The sequence below is a fragment of the Culex quinquefasciatus genome, chromosome 2 (genome assembly GCF_015732765.1).
Source record: "Culex quinquefasciatus strain JHB chromosome 2, VPISU_Cqui_1.0_pri_paternal, whole genome shotgun sequence".
In the NCBI taxonomy this organism is placed as follows: domain Eukaryota; kingdom Metazoa; phylum Arthropoda; class Insecta; order Diptera; family Culicidae; genus Culex; species Culex quinquefasciatus.
This window is the reverse complement of record NC_051862.1, coordinates 160,136,837-160,156,758: the sequence shown is the minus strand read 5'-3', so window position 1 is coordinate 160,156,758 and position 19,922 is coordinate 160,136,837. Positions and strand designations below refer to the sequence as shown.

Genomic DNA, 19,922 nt, shown 5'->3' with positions numbered 1-19,922 from the left:
ACAATTCATGGAACGATATACCTGAATTCAGCGAAAATTTTCCTAAGTCCCAACAATTCAAACCATTGTTCAACAATTCATGGAACGATATACCTGAATTCAGCGAAAATTTTCCTAAGTCCCAACAATTCAAACCATTGTTCAACAATTCATGGAACGATATACCTGAATTCAGCGAAAATTTTCCTAAGTCCCAACAATTCAAACCATTGTTCAACAATTCATGGAACGATATACCTGTTTGCCATATAGTTTGTATGTAAAGCTAATTTATTTTCGTGATAATTTTTATAAGTCCAAATAATTTAATCAATTGATTGACCATTATCAGAACGATAACTGTTCGCCATGTGATTGGTCTATAATTTATTTGTATGGTTCTACCATACATGTTACGATATATTTATGATAAATTTTGAGGCCACATTTCATAATAAAATGCATTTTAAACCGCCAAACGTAATGTAACTGAGATAGCTCAATTAGATAAGGCGGCAGCACCACGGAAGAATCAACAGGAGACATCATCATCAAGCGGTAACAAATCCCGGACATTACAAAAAAAAAAAAACGCTCACCATTAATAATCATATACTTACCATTCCCATTAAATCCATAGTTCCCAGAACATTTGTAAAGTTTATTTTTTGGCTCCTCCCTTTTAAATGGTGTCGGTAAGTGTCGGTAAAGCAGTTCACCATTTAAAATCATATTTTATTAATTTGTGGTACGGTTCACATAAAATAAGAATTGAACAGTTTGGGGTAGGGTATGACTATGATCCACGAAAAAAATCCCTTGTAAAAATGTATTGTAACATTACCTAACGACCTATTTAATAAATTGTAGGATTGTTTGGGGAATGGAAAATGTACGGTTGCACCCTATTTGGTGTATTATTAAGATCATTTAGGAAAAATCATTCGACAAATGGTGACTGTATGGTTGTTGACTATGCGGGCTACTTATAAAATTAAATTTTCTTTCCTTAAAAAAAGAAACAACTAAAAATTCTTTGAATTTCAAAATAAAAAAAACTCCATTGCAAGCATTAAAACTATTTTAAAAACTTATACGAAATTTAAAAATGCTAGAAACGCTAAATAAATGTGAATTAGAAATTTTGAAGTTGAAGATTATTTGCGTTTTTATCAAATAAAAAAAAAATATACTGTCCGTTTCTCGCGAAGGTACACACAGCGTGGCATTTCAGAATGTGCCGCAGACACTGTTGCCAGCGATTTTCTGCACTTTTGGTGCAATTAGAAACATTCCCGGCAACAATGCCATGCAATCCGAAGAAGAAGATCAACAAAAACAAAACGCACAGTATGGGATTTGACAGCGCGCATTTGCCGAAAGTGCGGCGCGTCATTTCGAGGCTGATATGCCGCATGTCTTTTTTGGGAATACGCGCAATAATTGTATTAAAATGCTTCATGGCTGTATTATAATTTAAAGTTTTCCCGAGTAAATTAGGAATAAAATTCACGAAAACCTTCTTCACCGTGTACCGCGATTACACCGTTCCAAAATCAAAACAATCGCCTGAAGCTGTCAGGTCGATGTAAACAAGCCGGATTTTTGAATTTCCAACGAAAATCTCAAAAAATTATTCTTGTTCGCTTCTTTACACAGAATTGTTTGTTTAAAGCCGGCTGATATGAAAATTAAAACGCAAATGTAGCTTCAAAGTGCACACTTGCTTCAAGTGATAACCCGTCATGACAAAGGATTTTGGAAAAGTGTGAAGAACTAGCAACTCTCTTGCCGGAAGTGGAAGCTCTCGATCCCAATGATGGCCCTCGCAGAAATCGCCGATTTCATCGTGAATGTGTTCCAGCTGGTGAATTACCTGCTGAAGATCAGCATCTTCATCGGGAAGGTATGATTTTCTGTTATCTTTTAAAAGATAAATTGTGACTTGAAATTTCTTCTCTTGAAGGTGCTCGTCGAAATCATCCGGAACGGTTCGCTGCTGGTATGGCGGGTTCTGCAGGCCATCGGGCGGTTTATGGTGGTGTTTTATGAGGACTACGCGTACTTTATCGAGGACTTCCGGTGCGCGCTGAACTCTTTTGCCAACTTCGTGATCGAGTGCCTGTCGGCGATCTGCGGTGGGCTGGTCCGGGCCGTGCTGGCCATTGGAGATGGGATTGTGGTGGGGTATCACGGGGTTGGAGAGTTGCTGTCAGGACGGTTGCTGACGGTGCCGATCTTTACTTTTGAGTTCTTGAAGCAGGTGCTGGTGCTGCTGGGGAACGGAGTCTGGTTTTTGGTCACGCTTCCCGGTCAGTTGGGGCAAGGCCTTTTGGAGTGTTTCAGCACCGGTTTGAAGGTGCTGGAAGGGTTTTCTCGAGATTTTGGGGCGAAAAGCTTGGAAATTGTTTGCCGATTGGCGGTTTTCTTGGTTAAGGATGTTCCGTTGCAATCCGTGGCGGGATTGTGCGTGCTGGCATTGGCCTACATGAACCCAAAGTGCACCAAAAGAGTTCTCAACTTTTGCTTCCGAGTTGTTCGCTACTTCTACCGCAAACTACTGCCATACGGACGCGGAATCCGGCGCAAGTTCCTCAACGCACGTCACAAGATCTCACAACTGCTCATCCAAACCCTTAGAACAATCCTCATCTGCTTCATCTTCACCCGGGACCGAGCGGTTCACATCTACGACACCGAAGTCCGGCCCGCCCTCACCTTAATCCGGGACTTCTTCACCTTCACGCAACCAGTTCCACCTTCACAACCGCACCAAGGCCGGATCGAGCAGCGAGACTCGTCGACCTCCTCCTCATCAGCGTCCTCACGATCCTCCTCAGCCAGCTCCGAACGAACCGAAAAACAGCCGGGCTCTGGCCTGCTGGCTTCGATCGGCCTCTGCATCATCTGCGAGGACAACGAAAAGTCCGTGGTGCTCGTGCCGTGCGGCCATCTCTGTCTGTGCAAGCGCTGTGCGAACCAGCTCAGCCATTACGACCAGTACTGTCCGCTGTGCCGGATGTTGATCCATCGGAAGGTGGAGGTTTTCGTGTGAACACGATACAGGGCGATACATATATATTTTTTTAACTGTAAGTAAGTGTGTTTAGCTGTGAAGTTAGTGTGTAAGTGTTAGGGCGATTTAAGAAACGATTAGAATAGCACGGCAGGCCAAATGAAAGACATTGTCTTGAGTAAAACGAAAAAAAGACACCATTGCAAACTAAAACAAGAAATTCGGAGAAGTGATTTGCGGAGGAAAGCTCAATTATATTTCGAACAGATCGATTTAGCGCAAGTTTCTAGTGAGAGTTTTAGACTTAATAAATATGAATGTAATGCTCAAAAAGCTTATATAAAATAAAGCACGTTTTTCTAAACAGAATCTTTGTTTTTTTTTTTACGAAATATCACAAATTTTGCAAGTCTCTCCAAGGCCCAACCGTATTTTTCTTGGATCACCTATGGCCGTGTGTTTGAATAATATCCCCTTACTTTTTAGGTCAAAACAACTGTGCAGTAATTTAAGTTCTGTTTCAATTTTTGTTTTGAGTAATTTTGTTGCGACTTAAAGCTAATGATTCACTTGTATGTTTAAAAATGTGAAACAAGAAAAATAAAAGTAATAAAGTTAAAGTAATAAAAAACATAAAATAGACAAAAAATATATCAATATGGGTTGAAGAACAGGCATAAAACTACCAATAAAAAAAACTAAACAAGATAAATGCATTTTAAAATGAGCAATTGGGTAATAAAGCCCTAGGTCAATTATTATGTACAACGGTAAAAACACGATTAAAAACCATTTCTGATCACTTTTTTTCATTTAAATGCAAACAAAAATTTTGACAGGATAACATTTTTTCGATGGATCAACTATGGTCCCCTTGAAACGAGCTGTCAAGTAGGAGCTTTTCTGTCAAGAAGGACCGCGAGGTTAATTTTTCACAATTGATTTAAAAATCCATTTTAAACTCTTTGTGGTCGCACAAAGGGTCATTGTACTCAGAAAAATAAGCTTTATCGCTGTAAATAATAATATCAGCAATCTAAGCTTCATTTTAGGACCCAAATGCATTAAAATTAAAAAAAGTGACCAGAAATGTGATTTTTACCGTTGTACATAAAAATTGACATAGGGCTTTAGTACTCAATTCTCTGATATTTCGGTCATCCGATTTTAATTTGTGGCTAAACTTTTCTGGTGCCTTCGGTTTGCCCAAAGAAGCCATTTTGAATAGTAAGTTTGTCCATATAATTTTCCAAAAATCTGCATCTTGTTTTTTTTTGGATTTTTTTTTTGTCGATTTGGTGTCTTCGTCAAAGTTGTAAATATGGATAAGGACTACACTGAAAAAAATGATACAAGTTAAAACAAATTTTGGTGATTTTTAATTTCAGCTTTTGTCACTAAAACTTGATTTGCAAAAAACCTATATATACCTTCTTTTTTTATATGTTTTAGAGGACATCAAATGCCAATTTTTGAGAAATTTCCAGAAAGCGTAAAAACATTTTTTGATCGAGCTATAATTTTTTGAATTAGTACCGATTTAAAAAAAATTGAAATATTGGCCGCATAATTTTTTTCAACTTCATTTTTCGATGTAAAATCGAACTTGCAATCAAAAAGTTGTTTAGTGAAATTTTGATAAAGTGCACCGTTTTTAAGTTATAGCCAATTTTAGCTAACTTTTTAAATACAGTCGCAGTCATTCTTTTTTTAAAAATAGTGCCCATGCCCACAATTGAAATAAATATTTTATGAAAAGCTGAGAAAATTCTCTATATTTTGGATTCTTGATCATTGTTGATACGACTTTTAGTTGCTGAGATATTGCCATGCAAGATTTAAAAACAGGAATAATGATGTTTGCTAAGTCTTTCTCAAATAACCCACAATTTTCTAATGTCGATATCTCAGCAACTAATGGTCCGATTTTCAATGTTAAAATATGAAACATTCGTGAAATATTGAGATCTCTTCGAAAAAAATATTTTTTTTTCAAATCAAGACTAACATTGCAAAAGTGCGTAGTATTGAATGTTTGGCTTTTGCCTTCCTCAGCTTACTGAGGAAAGGCTATAAAATCACTCGAAAAATGAACTTATTAATTTGACCTCGTAGACCCATCTTCACGTATACATATCGACTCAGAATCATGTTCTGAGCAAATGTCTGTGTGGATGTGTGTAGGTGGGTGGACAAAAAAATGTCACTCGATTATCTCTGGACTAGATGAACGGATTTTGACCGTATTAGTCTCATTCGATCCGTCTTGGGGTCCCATAGGTCTCTATTTAAAATCAGCAAGTTTAGTTAAATACTTCAAAAGTTATGCTAAAAAAAAGATTTGGCGTATGTCCGGAAGATTGTGAAAAGGTTGGTTTTTGCAATCATGTTATACATTTTCAGAAAGGTATTTAAAAGACCTTTCCAATGAGCCCAAAACATTGAAGATCTGACAACCCTATCAAAAGTTATTAGCACTTAAGTATTATTTATACACTTTTTGGATGCCGGGTCTTAGATATTTCAATGCAAATGATGTCCGGGTCCATCATGCGACCTGTCGTTAGTAAGATAATCGAAAGACCTTTCAAATGAACCTAAAACATCGAAGATCTGACAACCCTATCCAAAATTATTAGCACTTAAGTTTTATTTATACACTTTTTGGAGGCCGGATTTCAGATATTGTGATAGAAATATTGTCTGAATCTTCCATGCGAATAGGTTTTTTTTTTTATCAGACCTTGCCGATGAGCCAGAAATATTGAAGGTCTACGAACCCAATCAAAAGAAATGAGTAATAAAGTTGATTTTTTTAACATGTTAAGGGGGAATGTTGCTATTTTTACTGATTGTATTGACTTTACGAATGTGAGGAAGGCACCAACCACCTAAAGGTGGATTAAGTAACGTTTTTTGTCTTGAAGTGCGTCAGAAGATTTTCTTATGATGATAATTCTTCCATCGCTGAACTTTGCTGAACAAATTTTCGTAATTTGCTTGTAAACAACACACAATGTTTTTTAAAAAGGTTTCTTTTTTCATTGAATTACTTATGGTACGTTCGTTTGATGGCTAGTTCCACACTGAGTGCCGCACTCAGAGCTGTCAAAGTGTTTCTTTGAAGAAACTCGCGCTAGTTCCGCACGAGTTTCGCCGCCATCTTGGAACTGAAACTCTAGTGCCGCACTCGATATTTTTTCAGTTTCATGCGAGTTCCACGCGCACTGACAAATGACGTTCGATTGAACCAAAACTGGCACCGACGAGTGCGGCACTCAGTGCCGCACCGGCTTTTCAAACGAACGTACCATTAGACACACGTACAAAAAATGTAAACAGTGCAGCCAAGCTGTAAAACCTAATGATATTTTGTCCATAGATCAAGATTGATCAAAATGTACCATCAATAATTTAAAATTTTGAATTTCACTACTGACAATTTAACAAGGGATAATTATTAATATCTCCGAAATTTCAGGAAAACTACTAAAAACAGCTACTCAAACCCTTTAATTAATCCACCTTAATTTCAATCACGGACGAACGGACATGACACGAGCATTTTGAATTTGAAGCTGGTCTTTTTCTTCTTATTTCTTTTTCTGCTTGTCTTCAGTGCGCAAACGCTCAAGTCAAAACAAGCTTTGACAGTTTGCGCTACCTGACAGTTTGCCCCTTGGTTTGCCTGATTTTTTTGGTTGGTTCGTCGGCTGAAAAAAACGTTTCAAATATTCAGTTCGCGTTTGTAATTTAATCAAATTGAGAAGTTTCTAGGTGTTCGTATAAAAAATGAAACGGATTTGGGGTCGACCAGCTCAAGGACTCCAATCTAGCTCGTTCCGTGAATTGTAGGCTGTTCCTTGGCTGTACCTCCCTTCCCTGGTTCCGGTTGAAACAAGCAATTTTGTGCAAGAGGAAGCCCAATTATTGGGATCACAATTTCGACAAAGCAGAGTGGTTGGAACAAGGGTTGAAGCTGAGGACGAGTTTAACGGTTACCCCGGTGGCTCATGTGTCGGACGACAAAGTCCAAATGGATCGGCAATCTGAACAGTTCGATCGCCCTGGTTGCCGAAGACGTGTTAGACTGCAATCCCAGCAGCACACACGTCGTTGCTGAACCGGATATGGACGAGTTGACCTTTACCCAACGGTCTAAACGAAATGGAAAAGCTGCGCGAATGTGCCTTATTTGTAGAGCAAACAATAAAAATCTAAGAAAATTTACACCACATAACGTTTATTTAAACTGATTTTCAACCTAGCAAACCTCACTCCATCGCTGCGAAACGAAAATCTGGACCACAACAAAGCTCTTTTCGGAACTCCTTGGGAAGTTGCGGTGTCCTTCAGTTGGGAGGCCACTCCTCGAGCTCCGTGTGCTGAGGGCCTCCCTTTTCCATGGCGATCAATTTGGCCTTTTTTTTTGTTGAAATCTGGAACCGTGGAGAAACGGCATCAGGATATCCTTTTACTACCAGCTGCGTGAAATTTGATGGACGAAAACGAAATTTATTTTTTATTTCATTTTGCGGATCAAGCATAAACAAAATACCTTTTTAACGTTGTTAATCGCCCCTGAATTCAAAATTTCTCGAAATTTGTGTGCATCTTTATTACTTTGTTTATTTACAAATTCCGTGATTCGCTTCAGATAGTATTGTTGATATCAATCAAAAATGTACAACTACCGTTCACCGCAAAAAGAACAGCGCGCAATGTAAAAATATTGGAAGCTGGAAAATCAAAGACAATTTTCAATCACCGCAGCATGACAACATTTTGACTGAATTAGTAATAATACCAAAACAAAAATAGTTCGCCAACGTGAACACCTGCAGCGCTAGTGTTTCAAGGCGGTTTTAACGTATTTTTATTCGGCTGAAATTTGAATTTTGCCTCAGAAAAATGAGCAAAATTTGTTCGTGGAGTCATGTCCGTTCGTCCGTGATTGAAACACGGACGAACGGACATGACTCCACGAACAAATTTTGCTCATTTTTCTGCAAAATTCAAATTTCAGCCGAATAAAAATACGTTAAAACCGCCTTGAAACACTAGCGCTGCAGGTGTTCACGTTGGCGAACTATTTTGTTTTGGTTACTAATTCAGTCAAAATGTTGTCATGCTGCGGTGATTGAAAATTGTCTTTGATTTTCCAGCTTCCAATATTTTTACATTGCGCGCTGTTCTTTGCGGTGAACGGTAGTTGTACATTTTGATTGATATCAACAATACTATCTGAAGCGAATCACGGAATTTGTAAATAAACAAAGTAATAAAGATGCACACAAAGAAATTTTGAATTCAGGGCGATTAACAACGTTAAAAGGTATTTTGTTTATGCTTGATCCGCAAAATGAAATAAAAATAAATTTCGTTTTCGTCCATCAAATTTCACGCAGCTGGTAGTAAAAGGATATCCTGATGCCGTTTCTCCACGGTTCCAGATTTCAACAAAAAAGGCCAAATTGATCGCCATGAAAAGGAGGCCCTCGGAGCTCGAGGAGTGGCCTCCCAACTGAAGGACACCGCAACTTCCCAAGGAGTTCCGAAAAGAGCATTGTTGTGGTCCAGATTTTCGTTTCGCAGCGATGGAGTGAGGTTTGCTAGGTTGAAAATCAGTTTAAATAAACGTTATGTGTGTCGTGATCGGGGACTTTCTTTTATAATAAAAACACAGATATTTTGCAATCAACAAACAACACGTCTTATTCCACAGAAATTAACCACAAAACTGATTTGACAATCTTCATTCTCTCTTTCGCCGGCCGCGCGCATCTCGTTGTTTTCTCGCTCGTTGTTCTCTCTCGCAGCTCGCTAGCGCGCTCTCGCACTCAATCCACGATTAGCTAACAAGGCAATATTCATGAAGGTGCGCACTTTTGTTGCGCTCTTAACTCTTATTTATGAATTATATCAATCTTATAATAAATACTCATTTAATAATTTATTACATATTCAATCCTGCAACCCATAATCCCTACATTCTCCCTCTTTTCTACTCTCAAGATGACGAATATCAATCATAATTCCTAACAGAAAAATTGCATGAATGCTAAATCAATTAATGTTTTTTTATTTCCTAAAAGATTTTCGTCGGGTTCCTCGACTATGTTTTCATGCTGATCTAAATACGAAAGCGCAGTCTTCGAAATGTTTCATCTATGTTGTCCAAGAGGCTGACATCCGATCGCAGAAGTTGTAGAAAATGGAATGCGCTGATGAGGTTGAAAATTTAAAACACCTGAAAATATAAGAAAAAGAAAAAACGAGGAGAAAAACAAAAACCACAAATATTTCTCAAATAAATGCAGGTTTATCAATTTTTTATGCAATACGAGATTAGTGATTGTTTACCTGATTTTCTTTAAATTTTATGTAATTTAAAATTAAAAAGCAAATTTTACAAACATTGCTGAAACAACACAACACGATTTAAAAAAATAATAATTCAAATTCAAAAGCAATTTTTATTTTTTTAAGCATTTCGAATTAAATGGAATCACATTATTTTTATTTATCATCATTTTGTGAATATGAAATATAAAACAATGTGTTCTAAATTCAAAAATCTAACGTGTTGCTGACTTAAATAACAAATGAAGCATAATCCTGGCGTTTTTTAAGTTTTAAATTTATGTGTACCATAAAAAAACAAAGAATAAGCATTTCTAAAAATATATACAATGTGGTAATTTATTTAACTTATTTTTTAAAAAATCTGAAACAAAAACTATGACAGGCACATATATTGTTTTTACTCAAATTTACACTTTGAATTTATGTGCGCCCGCCACGGAGTTCAAACCGATCTATGGATTATGAGCCCAAGCCCAGTGCCACGTCCGATTGATCCACTAGACGGGACTTGAAGGTAAACATAAACTGATTTTAGGTAATATTAAATGCAAACGTGACGAAAAGTATATGTTTGTGATTAATACCCAAAAACACCCAAGATGGATCTTCAAGCCTTCCTCATTTTCAATATTTTTATCTGTACTTTTCTGTAACTTATTCCAAACCAAGCTGTACAGCTAAAACAAACAATTTTTTTTTTATGAAGACTAGCATGGAGATCGGAAGGAAAGGGGTCAAGAAACAGCTTCACGAACAGTAGAACAAAGGAGAGGGAGCGTTTTCTTAGGGCTTTTCTTCACCCTATCTGGCTTGCTTTCGCTTCTACTGCTGCCCATTTGAATTTTTTCTTGACCGGTTCCTTCCGATGTGCATACACCGCTTAACATTGTATCAAAAATTACCGCATTTTAACTAATTTTGAACTTGTTAATAAATCATGGCAAAAAATACTAAAATGCAAAATCAGTAATATTTTCGAAGAATTTGTTTTCATCAGTACCGGTACACTTCTATAAAATAAAAAAAAACAGTCCATATTTAAGTTTAAGATGATTTCTTGAAAAGCAATATCAATAAATGAAGCAAATTGCAAAAATTATATAAATAATTTAATTAATGCTCAAAATGTGCTTTGCTGCACAAAATACATTTTTTTTATAAAAAAATAAAATCAAATGTTGTTTATTCTTGCCACAAAAGCTTTCTTGAAAAAAAATTTCATATTTAACGATTTTGTTCTGTAAATGCATGGTAGTATCAACATTTTTCAACTTTTATATTAAAAATTTTGTACTTTCTATTAATATTCACTTACGCGATCTTTTAACCAGACAAAGAATAGTTTTTACCGAATAGTTTTTTTTTTTCTCTGTTGTGTCTACTTCATAATATTTTTGTTTATCTTCAAACAAAACATAGTTCAGAAAATATTATTCTAATGAATAAAACAAAATCATGTGGTAAATTGTTGCAATAAAAATAAAATATATAAACTGAAATAAATGCCGTTCCGCTATATTCGATTTCTATTATATGTCAAATTAATTTTCTCTTCAAATTGTATTTATTGTAGCTTAAAGTATGGATTCAAGCACTGTTGATATTACCGTAGATTAGATTATTCAATGTTTCATTTAATCATGATCAAAACAATGTTTAAGGTCATTTTATTTATATATACCTTCAAAATGTACTGTGCTTATCAGATAACAACAAAAAACATATTTTATTCAATTATTCTTGTAATGCATAGATGTATAGATTGCAATCTGACTACTATCTCAAAGGGTTCCAGCTCAGGCGAAACATTTTTCAAACTACCACCGCAGAGGTCTGTCAGGCTCCAACACGGAGGAGACAATATCCTAACCATAAATTCCTTCAAAACGTATCTTGCTTATCTAAAAACAGCTGAAAGATTTTTTAATGTTTTATTTTTAAATATTTTGTTTTATTTTTCTCGTAATGTAAAATGAGTTCCAAGCAACTTTGATATTATTACTTGAGTAGATTGTTCACAGAAACTTAATCTTTTTTAAATCACGATCATTACGATCCCTGTCAATAATTTATTTTCTTATTTAAAATTTTAACTTTTTCTTTGCTGATAAACTCCTGTTATGTAATTTGAAAAAGTTTGGTTTCATAATTAAGTACAATCGATTAAAGAACCCCAAAGTTTCTTTAATTTATTTCAAAATAATGTTTCTCTTAATTGATTTTTGATGTATTTACCATACTAAAATTTTGAAAGTTTTTTTTTTAACTCAATAAAATGATACAGTGTTAAAATATAATTTTTATCGAAATTAATGAATGATTTTGAACCATTTTGATACAAATAACAGATATTACATTGAAAAATAAATTTAAATATTTCCTAGTTTTTTTAAATAATGTTTTTTTTTGTTGCTCAAATTGTCACTCATACTTCTCAATTCAAAATTAATATTCAAATATTTGTATTATTTTCTCTTGTGACGCAACGCTCTCACACTTTAAATTATATTTCAAGCATTTCTGATGATTAATCATTCCTTTATTTATTATTTAAAAATGCATCAAATTAATTATTAAGTGTATTATTTTACATTTTTTAACTAATAATGTAATGTTCATGTTAACGATTACTTAAATTTTTACTTCCCTGTGAAATAATGTTGGGTTTCAAGCAACTTTTGTATCACAGCTGAGTAAATCGATTAAAGTAACAATTAACCATAACAACTATCAATATGGAATACTTAATCATTAGCGTCTTTCAATTTAGAGCAGCGATTCTCAACCTTCTTCTAGGCTGGTACCCCCTACCGTGTAAATCAAGTAGGCCCGGTACCCCGTTGAGAATCGCTGATTTAGAGGTTTATCTTTCAAGAGGAAAACTCCAGTTTTAGTAATAGTGACAACCGTTTTAGTCCTATTCGATGAATTTTAAATCATTTTTTTAGGTAGTTCACAGACATAACGCCAAAATACATATTGCTTTATCTGTGGATACCAAAAAGTGCTCACTTTCACATTTAAATTTATTTATTAATTTTCTTAGGTCAATTTCTATTGTGATGTTAAAGACGGTCCTTAATTGAATGAAAAAAAATTGCTGAACAATATATTTGTAAAATCCATAAGGCTCCTTCTGCGAAGTTATTTAAAAAGAAACGTTACATAATCCACCTTTAGAAGGTTGGTGCCTTCCTCTCATTTATAGAGTGATTCCAACCCGCCTAAAGTGTCCACATGGTTTATTGATCTCCCCTAACGTGATCGCAGCACCAGAGCTCCTAATAAATTAACAGACTACCTACAGACTTTTTGTCAAGATTATACAGACACGGCCTTTGAGGAAAAAGGCATCCCTCTACACGGCTTTTTCGTGGCGATCAGACCCGACCAGTTGAGGTTATGTGAATTCAGGCCATTTTTTAAACTGCTTGTAATTTAAGATAGGTAAGTCAGATCTTGAAAATTCTTACTTTACCTAAAAGGTCTTCTCATATGCTTTCTAAAAATATATAACATGTGAGAGTTTCATGAAAAAACCACCCTTTTTACCATAATTTTAATTTAATATGAAACGGTTTTTTTAACATGACTTTTTAAATGCATGATAAAACTGCATGAATTTAAATAGCAACTCGATTAAAACCGTTCCGGCCAAAATCGGTTGAACCTGTGACGAGATATTCCAGTGACATTGATTTGGTACACATGTCTACATACAGCCAAACACACAGACATTTGCTCAGTTGGTGATTCTGAGTCGATATGTACAAATGAAGGTAGGTCTAGGAGGTCTAATTAAAAAGTTCCTTTTCCGAGTGATTTTATAGCCTTTCCTCAGTAAGGTGAGGAAGGCAACAATCATCACAAAAGTCTGTCGGGTTCCTTTATCGAGGAGATTGCTATCTGACTGCTTTCGCAAAGAACTCCAGCACAGATTGTTCATTTTTTTTATCTGACTACCATCGCAGAGGTCTGTCAGGCTCCAACACAGAGGAGACTTTTTTCTGACTACCATCGCAGAGGTCTGTCAGGCTCCAACACAGAGGAGACTTTTTTCTGACTACCATCGCAGAGGTCTGTCAGGCTCCAACACAGAGGAGACTTTTTTCTGACTACCATCGCAAAGGTCTGTCAGGCTCCAACACAGAGGAGACTTTTTTTCTGACTACCATCGCAGAGGTCTGTCAGGCTCCAACAAAGAAGAGACTTCAAAATTAACTATGTCTAATCAATTATAACGGCAAAAAACGTTGCTCAAATCAAATTTCAAAGCAAAACATTGTTTGTCAATTTCTGCATAAATCTATAAAATTTTCATTAGAATTCTAAAACGCTAGTTTTCCATTTCCACAGCATCAAGCAACAATCGAATATTGCATCAAATTCACAGTAAAAATTTATCGTCAATAATAACAACAATCAAATCTTCATTCAAATGAGAACTAAACATTTTTCATTAACCATAAAATTAATAATCAAATTTTGCATCAACTTCAAAACAAATCATTGGTCATCAATTACCATATAAACAATCGAATATTGCGTCAAATTTAAAACTCAAAATTGCCCACCATAAAATAACAATCAAATATTGCATGAAATTTAAAACCGGGTAAAAATACCGTTCTATAATAACAATACTCAAATTCAGAAAACAAATCTTGGCCTTCGATTGCCACAACAAAAAGCAAATCTATAATCATATTCAAAATAATACCTGGTTTTCGATTACCACAATATCAATCAAACCTCGTATCTTACTCGAAACAAAATATTGGTTTTCATTTATCGCAAAAATAAGCAAATTTGTCATCTTATCATAACAAAACATTGGTCTTTAATTCCCTCATCAACAATCAAATCTTTCAATCAAAATTAAACCTGTAAATTTTGTTATTTGTGATTTTATTGGACTTTGCATCAAGTCATTGCCACAACAATCATATCTTTCATTAAATTTAAAACAAAACTAACAAGAAGCAAATATTTATCTTATTCAAAAATAAACATTGGTCTTCAATTACCAAAGTAACCAGCATCCAATCCAAAATAAAAAATAAAAATAATGATCATGATCATCAATAATAACAACAGTCCATAACAATCAAATTTTGCATCAAATTCAAAACATTGGTCGTCAATTATAATAACAACAATAAAATTCAAACAACAAATTTGATTTCAATTACCAAAACAATAACTAAATTAAAAACAAATTCTATCTACCTTCAATCGCAAACTAATCCTCCATTTAATTCATAAAGAATTATTGATTTTCAATTTCCACAATCTTGTCAAATCTTTTGTCAAATTATAAACAAAATATTGATTTTCATCAATCACAAAAATAAGAAGAAAAAAAATTGAAGTCTAATTCGTAACAAAACATTGGAGTTCAATTTCCACAACAACGATTAAACATTGCATCAAATTAAAAACAAAACATTGGTCGTCAATCAAAACAACAACAATCCAATCTAAAGCAAAAATGTGATTGTACAAAAACAATCAAATCTTGAGCAAATTATTTGCCTTCAAATTCCTGCATAAACTTAGAATAAAACATTGGTTTTCAATTATCACATCGAAAAGCCAAACTTACTACTTCAAAACAAAACATTCGTTCCCAATATCACAACAACAAGCAAATCATTCATTAAATTCAAGACCGTCAATTATCGCAGATAGTTTTATGCCTTTTATCAATTTCAAATAACAAGTTCAAGCCAAAATCTACCTGTTTCAAAACACAGGCACAACAACAAAGCGAAATTTGGACCTGCTTCCTGGCAGGTAAACAAAACTGTTGGATTTCACAACACAACAATTCAAGCAAAACAAATGATCTTTCATGAATCAAAAGGTTCGACTTACCGGACTGTGCCATTGTCGTGATCGGGGACTTTCTTTTATAATAAAAACACAGATATTTTGCAATCAACAAACAACACGTCTTATTCCACAGAAATTAACCACAAAACTGATTTGACAATCTTCATTCTCTCTTTCGCCGGCCGCGCGCATCTCGTTGTTTTCTCGCTCGTTGTTCTCTCTCGCAGCTCGCTAGCGCGCTCTCGCACTCAATCCACGATTAGCTAACAAGGCAATATTCATGAAGGTGCGCACTTTTTGTTGCGCTCTTAACTCTTATTTATGAATTATATCAATCTTATAATAAATACTCATTTAATAATTTATTACATATTCAATCCTGCAACCCATAATCCCTACAATGTGGTGTAAATTTTCTTAGATTTTTATTGTTTGCTCTACAAATAAGGCACATTCGCGCAGCTTTTCCATTTCGTTTAGACCGTTGGGTAAAGGTCAACTCGTCCATGCAGCTCAACCAAACGATGATTTATCAGGTTCAGCAACGACGTGTGTGCTGCTGGGATTGCAGTCTAACACGTCTTCGGCAACCAGGGCGATCGAACTGTTCAGATTGCCGATCCATTTGGACTTTGTCGTCCGACACATGAGCCACCGGGGTAACCGTTAAACTCGTCCTCAGCTTCAACCCTTGTTCCAACCACTCTGCTTTGTCGAAATTGTGATCCCAATAATTGGGCTTCCTCTTGCACAAAATTGCTTGTTTCAACCGGAACCAGGGAAGGGAGGTACAGCCAAGGAACAGCCTACAATTCACGGAACGAGCTAGATTGGAGTCCTTGAGCTGGTCGACCCCAAATCCGTTTCATTTTTTATACGAACACCTAGAAACTTCTCAATTTGATTAAATTACAAACGCGAACTGAATATTTGAAACGTTTTTTTCAGCCGACGAACCAACCAAAAAAATCAGGCAAACCAAGGGGCAAACTGTCAGGTAGCGCAAACTGTCAAAGCTTGTTTTGACTTGAGCGTTTGCGCACTGAAGACAAGCAGAAAAAGAAATAAGAAGAAAAAGACCAGCTTCAAATTCAAAATGCTCGTGTCATGTCCGTTCGTCCGTGTTTCAATGTCATCGTAGCGCGCGACCGAACAATTTTCGCGCTGACCTTTCGCGCAGTATTCCAGCGATAAAAAAATGCTGCAAAATTTATAATGTCTTTATAAAACGAAAACAAAACCCGCGTTGTAACGTCTCTCGTCCCTCTTGCAACAGCAGATTCAAAATTCAACGATGATCCAGTGATTGACTGACCGGCTCGCAAGTTCTGTCCTCAAAAAGGGCCCTCAAGAAAAAAAGTGCTGAATCCAAAGCGTAATTTCGCCCTGACATGAACCCCCCTCTGGTCGGTTGGCCTGCGGTCACAAATAATGTATTTTTAACCCTTGCGGCCGGTGTACATCAAGGAAAATTATATAAAATTTTTGTTTACCGAGATGAGCGTTGAGCGTTCGTAATCGTACACGTGGTTTTTCACAGACAAGCAGATCATAAACCTTATTTATTTTTTGTGTTGTAAAAGTAACGGTCGTTTCCAAAATATACTTTTTTTCTAAATAGCACTTGCACACAAGATTCACTTTGAAATTTTGTTTCATATTCTTGTTCACTTATCTGTGACCTCATCCGCGACTCTTGCAGATGCCCTGACCAAGATATGTGTATGGCTCTCCTTGATGATCCAGATTCGCTACACGCGGACAAACGACGAACCTTCTCGGTGTGGAAGGCGCGGGTCTTTTTTGGAAGCCCAGCCAGCATGGCATCTTGCAACAAAAGGTCAAGAGAATGTTGGCGAAAGTGGTGCGTCCCAAGGTGTCCAGCCCCGCGAAAAAAAATGCCACTTGTCTCAGAGCTGACACGAGAGGCGAGGTCATTTGGGGATGGGAATTTTGGTATTTAGATGAAAAATATTTATTGAATTTTGGTGAGCTGAGCTATGTGTTTGACCATAAATATAATTGGTTAATCCGTGTTTTAATTTTGGTCGGGTCTAAATACAATTTGTTCCTATTATCTTTTGCATGATTTTATGGATGGTCCCAAAATTTGTCAAAAATGAGTTGTGTGATGAAAAAGGGAATTACAAAAGTTAAAGGGTTAAATAGAAAAAAATGCATTTTTTATCTTTGTACCCATTTTTTCAGAACAGCTCGATTAATAACCTACAACTTTCCAAAAGACACCAAAATGATCAGAAATCCATTATCAAGATACAGAATTTAGAATATTGTTATAGCACATTTGTATGTTCAGTATGCGCAAGAAAAACAGTGTAAATGGGCCAATATGAGATATTGTTTACAAACTAACATTGGCCTTTTTACATTGTTTTGCTTGAACTAACTTTCTACTCCAAATTAATTCGAAAAGCAAATAATAGATTAAAAATTGTAAATAAAATTTTGCGAAGCGAAAATACAATGAAACAGTAAAACATCTCAAATTCCATCAAAACTCGTTGCAATATTTTGCCCATCATTCACAGACACGCCAAGAATTTTCACCCGAAATCAATGAAACCGAATACTCCGCAGCATAAGAGTCGAAATTGTTCAACATCAAAAAGGTGGCACACAATGTTCCATAAATTTCCACCTTTCCACGCTGCGTTTCGCGCGGGCGCTGCTTTTCACCACCAGATATGCAATAAAGACCGCCCCATTACAAGTCTCAAAATCCTCGACGAAAAATTAAGATTTAATCGTTTGATACGCGCGCACTGTCTGTCCTGTCACAAATTTATTGTGATCCCCCCTCGGAAGGTGGAATTTACAATTGTTGCCCCGGTTCGCTGAGCTCTTTCGGGGACGAATTTACAACATCTTTACTCCCCCGTTGAATTTCTTCTTGGAATTGTGTACAATACAAAATAAACGAACAAACAAACGACTACTGAAGTCCGTGTTTTGAGAGCATTCCTTTGGAGTGCGTACTCCACGTCCTTGACGCGTTTCGTTTTGTATGATTTCGCGTTGCGCTGGCGAGATTAATTCATGTCGCGCGGAAATTACGGTTATAAATTAATGAATAAACGAGTTATTGTTGTGGCGGGCGGATGGTCGGCGCATGGGTGCCTCGGTGCTGCTGCTGTTGGTTTGGATGGGTTTTCTTCATTTGGCAGAGCGTCCTTATTGGTTTTGGCTTTCGAGATTAAAATCAGGTGCGTTAAAAGGACATTTTCTTAAATAGAATAAAATAATAATAAAAAAAATAATCGTAAATCAAAATAAATAAGTTCAAGGGTATCCAACAATATAAATGCTATGAAATAAGCTAGCATCATCATCATCTTATAAATGCACAAAACCCAACGTGTGACCAAAAATCAATATTTGAAACTTTGGCTCAATTTTGAAGGCAGATTCAAATTCAGTGGGCAAAATTATATGGAAAAACACCATATTTTATTTTGGAGTGCCAGATCTCCTTTTTCAATTGCAACCTGGTACTTGAAATTTGATATATAGTTTTGAGACATTTAAATTAAGGTCAATTTTGGCTTACTTTTTCACTAACATTTGCTATATTTTATATCAAAATAAGTATGCAGTAATATTTGTATTGTCTCAGAATATGCCTAAAAGCATTTTGAAATAATTTAAATGATAATGGTTGCATTCTAGAGAAAAAAATGTAAAAAATCTGCAAAAAACCGAAAAAGTGGCTGTAAAAATGAAAAAAAGGTGGTAGGGTATATGACCCTATTTTGGACCTAGTACCTATTTTGGACCTATTTTTATTAATCGATGTAGTTCAGGCTTTTAAAGTACGAATTCACTGAATCCAACCAACAGAAAGTGTAAGCAGGATCGTTTTGTAGCTTACCTCTTCCAAAAATGTTAACATTTTTGATTATTTCCGCTTTTTCAGCCACTTTTTCCAATGCCATTCGTATTTCCTACCATTTTCCTAGTACATAGATTAGGTCCAAAAATTCCAGCCTCGTTGCTTATCAGATTTGGCTCGCGACACCTTGATGATTTTTTTCTGTTTTGCACTGACACCAAGCAATTTCGTCCGGTTTCCGAGCCATGTAACTGTTGTTATTCAATTCTTTTATGTTTTTCATCACTAAACCATTGAAATAACTATTCTATTATCGAAAAAAACTCAATTCAAAATATTTTTTCAAATCAGTCGCGTTGGATCAGTTTTTGGACCTACTTTGCCGTCGGTTCAAGGCTATCACCAACACATGTATAACAAGGTGTTACCAGTTTAGTTTATTAATTCATTTCGATATTTCATTGAAATTTATTGATAATTTTTAATTTAATATTTTGAATTGAATTTCTTTACTGTAATTATTTGAAAGAAATCTAAGTTTTAAAAAGCAAATGATTAACAGCAACAACGAAAATATGTTTTTTAAACGATAAAATTGCAAAATGATGATAGAGATTTAGATGATTGTTAGGACCGATTGCAAAGTATCCCAAAATTTAAACTGATGTTGATTTATTTTTGTCGTAGCATCATTATCACCAATTTAGCTGCATATATATTTAATTGTTGCTTCAAAAAATGCAAACTGGCTACCCTGTTGGAAACGATTGAAAAACCTAAAGGGTCTAGTTCATTTAGCGTCAGCTGTCACCGTGACAGGAGCTGTCAACATTGCTTACAAGTGGTTTTTGAAAAAGTCGTATGAATTCGTAGTCG

General features: G+C 35.6%; 1 protein-coding gene across 1 annotated transcript; it reads left to right on the top strand.

Annotated features, from left to right (window-relative positions):
• The first annotated feature begins 1,543 nt into the window (after positions 1-1,543).
• Positions 1,544-3,364, top strand: LOC6042871. The gene is made up of 2 exons (XM_001870817.2): positions 1,544-1,885; positions 1,946-3,364. Exons 1-2 carry the CDS (start codon positions 1,796-1,798, stop codon positions 3,032-3,034), a joined length of 1,179 nt encoding a protein of 392 aa, XP_001870852.2. The 5' UTR covers positions 1,544-1,795; the 3' UTR covers positions 3,035-3,364.
• The last annotated feature ends 16,558 nt before the right edge of the window (positions 3,365-19,922 follow it).